The 6,568-nt window shown below is 32.9% G+C and overlaps 1 protein-coding gene across 2 annotated transcripts in view; it reads right to left on the bottom strand.

Moving 5' to 3' along the window:
* Positions 1-704: 704 nt before the first annotated feature.
* The window catches only part of LOC106879235 (protein CutA homolog), a 24,582-nt gene continuing 18,718 nt past the window's right edge, over positions 705-6,568 (bottom strand). For both annotated transcript variants that reach the window (XM_014928723.1, XM_014928722.1), the window contains one exon: positions 705-1,216. In XM_014928723.1, the coding sequence (XP_014784209.1) occupies positions 798-1,216 (419 nt within the window). In that variant the 3' untranslated portion in view covers positions 705-797. The remainder of the gene's footprint in view (positions 1,217-6,568) is intronic.

The raw sequence follows: 6,568 nt of genomic DNA on the forward strand, positions 1-6,568 counted from the left end.
TTCCATGCTGGCATGGCTTGACAGGAACTGATAAGGTCAGGGGTCACACCTGGTTCTATATTGTTTTGGTTTGGTTTCTACAGCAGGATTCCCTTCCTAATGCCAACCGTTTTACAGAGTGTACTTGGTGTTTTTTACATGGCACCATCACCAGTGATTTTTACATGGTATCAGCACCTACACCAATACTTTTTTATGTGGTATCTTGGTTTTAGGATCTCAATTCTGTTGTGGTGGGCAGGTTTTCTTGAGTACTTTTAGGATCTAATAATGTATTATGTTTGAAGAACGATGTCCAAAACCCTGTAGCAATTACTGTCTATTGTTTTAATTAACTTTCACATTTGTTATTCAGGTTTGCTGATATCTTTTATTAACCTGAATTAACTAAATCAAGAAAGATATAATATGTAAATAAGGGGAAAAATATATAAAAAATAAAAGAAACAAAGCAATAAATACTGACAAACATATTTTTAAAAAAGAAAAGTAGGCATTTAATTCTTCAATAAATGCTTTTCAATAATGTAGCTTTCAAAAAAAATGTTTGTTCTGAACAATTTACTAAATCACTTTTACAAAAAGTATTAGAACTTTAAATTTCAGAATAATTTTACTGTGCTTAGTTCTACTAGTTTGATAAATTAATACTGACGCAGAGCACAAATTCCAAAATGGGATATTGTAAATGACCAAACAAGATAGAAAATAAGAACATTTTATTTCAGTTAAGTCTCTTCAAATGTCTAAATGGTTTACACAAACTTCAACTTCAGAAGTAAATTACTCTATTAAAATTACTTTTGTGGTACAATATCTGCAATCCATTTAAGATATGGAGCATTGCCTTTATCAATTGGTGTTGATATTACCTCTGCAACATCATATGGATGATTGCCACGAACAAATTCAACAACATCATTGACCCGAGAAGTTCGGGTCTTTATCATCAATAATATTTCAGGGTCTTCATTTACTTCATTTTCCCATTCATACACAGAAATCACACCAGGTATTATATTGACACAAGCTGCTAGCTTTTCTCTGACCAAACCCCCGGCAATATGTTTGGCTACATTAATATCAGGTACCGTTACAAATGCCATAGAGTAGACGCCGGATTGGTTGAAGTTCGTTTCACTACCCATGTTGGTTTGGTGCATAGGACCAGAAGACATAATTAATGGTGACAAGATACGGCTAAATCCAAATCGAGCTGAAAAAAGATGATAAAAACAGTTATAATCAATGAAGCAAAATGGAATGGAATTTAAATAAAATAAATAAGTATTTTTTGTAACATTCAATAACAGATGCAAACATTAGTTGAGTTAATATACAATCTTATATAAAATAAATAAAATATATTGTATTCACATCTCAGATATGAACAAAACAACGTGGGGAAAAGTTAGAAGGTGTAGAGAAATGAGAAAAATATTGATATACACTCTTTCATTGTACATTTATATGTATGAGAGGGAAGGAGAGAAAACAGAGTAAGTGTAAACATAAGAGAAAAAGAGAGAGAAGGAGAAAGAGTGATATTGTATGAAGGAGAAATTAGATACTAAAAACCATATAAACTCAAACTTTGGGTGGAGGAAAATTTAGAAATCTTTAAATATTTTAAAATTTTTAATGTTTTCAGTAAACAATAAATTAAGGTTAGGTTGCTTAGTAACTGTTGTATTCAAAGTAAGCTCTGGGAAAATGTGTAATAGCAATGGATTTAGGATTAAATTGTTTTAATTAACAGCAGCCGTTCAATTTTTATAATTTGCAATCAAACTATAGTGAAAGTTAAGAGTTAATTCAGATTAATCAAGAAACTTTTTTTTTATATAATTAGCATTCTAGTTTATGATCAGATAAATTCTTGGTGGTGGTAGTATGTTCATTCTCAAGTACCCCATGCAGTTACCACATCAGAAATATGGCATCTGTCCCACGTATTGGTAAAAATCCAAACTTCATCCTATTTGTATCTCAACTCAGCCCTATATTACAAGTTTTCCTCTCTCCCTACTCCACTTCTCCCCACCACCACCTATTGGGTCTATAAGCTTTTAGTGCTTTGTAACTTCATAACTTCAGTACATCCTCCCTACTTTTTAAGAATTTGAGTAGTGCAGAAGCAATCTCCAAGCAAGCTGAAACTATATAGCCTTGTTTTGATTCCCAACTCTAGCTACATTTCTTACCCTATAAAATCTATTTGTTCTATCTCCAAGAAATTAAATAACAAAACTGTTATCAGAGATAAATGTTTCCTGTTTGATCTGATTATATTTTAAAGTGAGTATAAGTGCTACCTCAATTCACATAAAGGTTTTCAGCAACCATAGACTTTCATAATTGCCTCACTAATTAACAACAAATTTTTATAGCAAAGCTTGGCCTTGATTACACATGTAATGTAAACTCCACCTTACATTTCATTTTCACATTTTGCTGAGTAACCTCTAAATGATTTGTCAGAAGACCTATTTTAATAAGTGGGCATCATAGCAAACTTAAATCCAGTATAATACTCACTGTTGTCATGTATCATAGGCTTTTTTGCAGTGCATTGGTGACACCACAATGAAAGTCTTTCCAAGTATAAGCTCTCCCATTGGATAAAGCCAGAGCATTACTTTGTTCTGACTTTCTCATAGTGTTTTCTTAGCAAAGACATTAAGGTGGTTTTCTATTGTCTTCCCCAAATGGATGACCATTGGCCCACAAGGAGCTCATCCATCCTTCATCAGGTCTTGTTTTTAGTCCTTCAAAGTGTCTAGACACCCTCCTCACAAGAATAGCAAGCTACTCAAGTGAGGGAGGTGTTCATTTGTTGACCACTTGACCATAGAACAGATAGTACCGGTTTACATGGTACCAGTAGTAGGTCTCACCAGTAAATTACAAATTCTTTATAGCCAATAAAACAAGTGTAATACTAATGTACTTTTTTAAATGTGCACAATGTATATATGTATATATATATATATATATATATATATCTCATAATGGGTACATCATGTAACAGCATCCAGATTAACACCAGACTCTTTTACATACCCCTTTCTAAATGTGTTGCTTGCTTTGCACTTAGTCTCCAAAAATAATTCTACATTACTTTCTTCAAATAACAGTACATAATTAGCTGATCAACAGTTTTAATCAGTTAACAATAGTTAATTAACAATATTCTTTTGTCATAGCCAGCCATATCCACCAGAGATACTGAACTAGCCAACTGGATAATTTTCAATGTGGATACTGAGGTCTTACACTACAAAAATGTTCTTTCTGAAATTATCAATATAAATTAGAGCATTGTTTGTATTTCAGTTAAATAGAGCAAACAAGGAAGAATTATCTTTGATAAACAGTACTATTGCTATTTTAGTCTATGTTTATATTAGTTTATTATACAATAAGTGTTGTGTTCCTCAAGTAACAGTACCTGAGACTTTATATTAATCCCCATATGTTCCAGAACCTAAGATATATTATTCTGTAACCCAACCTTGACCATTTCTTCCTCGTTATCAAATCAATCCACTATATTCCATATTCATTTTCTAAAAAACCTATTTTTCTTTGCTACAATCTCAATAAAAAATAAACTATACTTCACCCACTGTATATAGTACATAGCTGCCTATCAACTAACATGACTACTACTTCTGTTACTCCCCTGTGAGATTTCTTGAAGAACAATTTAGCATAAGAAAAAAAATAAAATTACTTTTTTTTTTGCATTAAACTTATTAAAGAAACACAAAGCAATTTGCTTCCTCATAAAATATTACACACACACACACACACACACACACACATAAAACTAATAAAAATACACAACTACAAGTATATGAGAACAAGAGAGTTGAAGTTTCACTACCATAAATGTACAGTAAACTGGAAAGCTGGTAGTCCAGAACAACTGTTTTTCAGCTTCCCTTGGCAACACTGACAATAAATGCCAGCTATAAAGCAAAGTTCTTCTGAGAAGAAAAAAGAATTTGAAATACAGATAAAGTAGCCAGCAGTAGATGATATTGGAAACTATGAGTGGGCGTTAACTTTACACATACAAAAGAACTTGGTTTTAAGTAACTACGATGTAAATAAATACAAGACAAAAAGCAAATTATAAATTCTCTAATGCCAACAAAATAATATTCTAAGTCTAAGAAGGTGGCGGTGTAGCAGTTAGGGAAACAAAGATTTATAACAATGTATACCAAGTATTAATTTCAGAGTATTGTAATGGATATAGAAGCTGTGAATTTTAGCATATTTACAGTTTCAACTATTTTACAAGCAATTATCATCATCATCATCATTTTATTAGTTACTTTTCCATGCTTGCATGAGTTGGACAATTTATTGAGACAGATTTTCTACAACCAGATGTTCTTCTTGTAGCCATCTTCCACCTTTTTCCAAGCAAGCTGCTTGCATGGCAGTGACACACATTTACAACTAACATGTGCTGTCAAGATAAGAGAGACACAATTATATACAAACAATGGGCTTCTTCCAGTTTCCATTGCTCAAATCCACCAAGCATTATTAGTAGAAGACCAAGATGCCATGCAGTGGGACTGAACCCAAAACCATGTTGTTGGGAAGCAAACTTCTTAACCACATAGCCACACCTGCACAAACAAATTTCCAAAAAAGGCACAAACATTTTATTTACTAACTTTTTTTAAATATTTGTATTAGGACATATTAAAAATATAATCTTGATAATTATGCACATATATTTTGAGAGAGGAAGCACTTAATTAATTAAGAAAAGGGCTAATAGTCTAAAATTTTAAAACTGATAACAAAGAGACAAAAAGTTAGAGTTTTTATCAAAATGTTGCAGAGCAGAAGTTTAAACAATGATATAAAATATATCTAAAACATGTTTTATCAACCTGAGAACAGAGAACTGAACAAAACATTCTTAAACCTGCCATTTAAATGAGCCAGGATGACCAGAAAAAAGATAAAAGTTGGGAATGTTAACACACAATCAAGTTATACTGTGTTTTTTGTTTTGCTTCAAACAAAATCAAAAACATAACAAAATGTTTGCATAACCCAACTTAAAGGAAAAGTGGATAAAAGCACATTTGCCACTCTTAAAATAGAATGATTATGATGTAGAAGCACAAACATTTCAGTTTAACTCCAATAGATTATAAAACACTAGATGGTGATGTTATCTTAAAACACTGAAATCAGTTAAAGAGGGAATTTTTGAACATTTTAAAGAGAAGAAATACAAAGTTGTTCTTTATTAAAAGCAGAAGAGAGGCTGGGGAGAGAAATCTGCTTTCTAAACAATTAAAGCTAAGTATTGCTATTGCTGACATTATAAGAGCAAGAGGATGAAACTAAAATAGCTAAAACAATATAATAGTCAAGTTATTAAAGAACAGACGTGTAAGCACTTTAAATTTGTCAACCTTGGGACCTGACTATTGTTGAACTATGGAAAAAGGTTAGAAAACAGAAATTGACCACTAAGCCCCTATGTAAACATTGTCTAGTCATCTTTTGCCTTTTCTTGTCTTGCAAGTTAAATGGCCACCTCACTAGAGCTGGTGGAACAAGAAAAGCACCTAGTCAGTATACACTGCAAAGTGGTTGGCATTAGAAAGTGCAGCCAGTTACAGAAACCATACCAGAGCGGACAATGGAGCTCAATGCAGCCTTGTAGCTCACCAAATCCTGTCAAACCGTCCAAGAACAAAGCTTAAAGCAAGAAATAATTGTTTATTCATTGTCTGTTGTTTGATGCTAGCATGAATCAGAATGGGGACTAATTTGAAGTATCATATGGTTGGATGCTTTTTATGTTGCCAACCATCACCTGTTTGTCAGGTAGGAGATTTTTATATTCCAGCAGTTTTCAAAGGCACGGAGCAACCAGTTATAATTTTAGAATCAGCACCACTTGGGTTACACAGGAAACTGAAAAATCAACATACACACTTGTTGAGGTAGATTTTTCTATGGCTAGATGCCCTTCCTGTCACCAACCTTCACCTGTTTCTAAGCAAAATACTATTTCCTTATGGCTGGGCATGTTTTCACAAAAGATTGAAAACAAATGACACTGTGTGATGGTGATGCACATTCACATCTAATGAGCAATCAAAGAGAGGCAAAACACACAAGCATACAATGAGCTTCTTTCAGTTTCCATCTACCAAATCCACTCACAAGGCTTTGGTTGGCAGATGCTATAGTAGAAGACACTTGCCCAAGGTACCAAGCAATGAAATGCAATCTGGAAATGTGGTTGGGAAACTAACAGCTTAACTATACAGCCATATATAAACACATATATGTATACACACACACACACACACACACCTGCACATATGACAGGCCTAATATAGTTTCAACCTACCAAATTCATTTACAGGGGTGAACCCAAAACCACATGGTTGCAAAGCAAACTCCTTAACCTCACAGTCAAATCTGTACATATACATAATGTATTTTATATTTTATCCCTTTAAGTATGTTTAATTATATGAACAAATTTTTTTATATCAGATAGAAAAGATTGAAG

This window comes from Octopus bimaculoides, chromosome 2 (genome assembly GCF_001194135.2).
Source record: "Octopus bimaculoides isolate UCB-OBI-ISO-001 chromosome 2, ASM119413v2, whole genome shotgun sequence".
Taxonomy (NCBI): domain Eukaryota; kingdom Metazoa; phylum Mollusca; class Cephalopoda; order Octopoda; family Octopodidae; genus Octopus; species Octopus bimaculoides.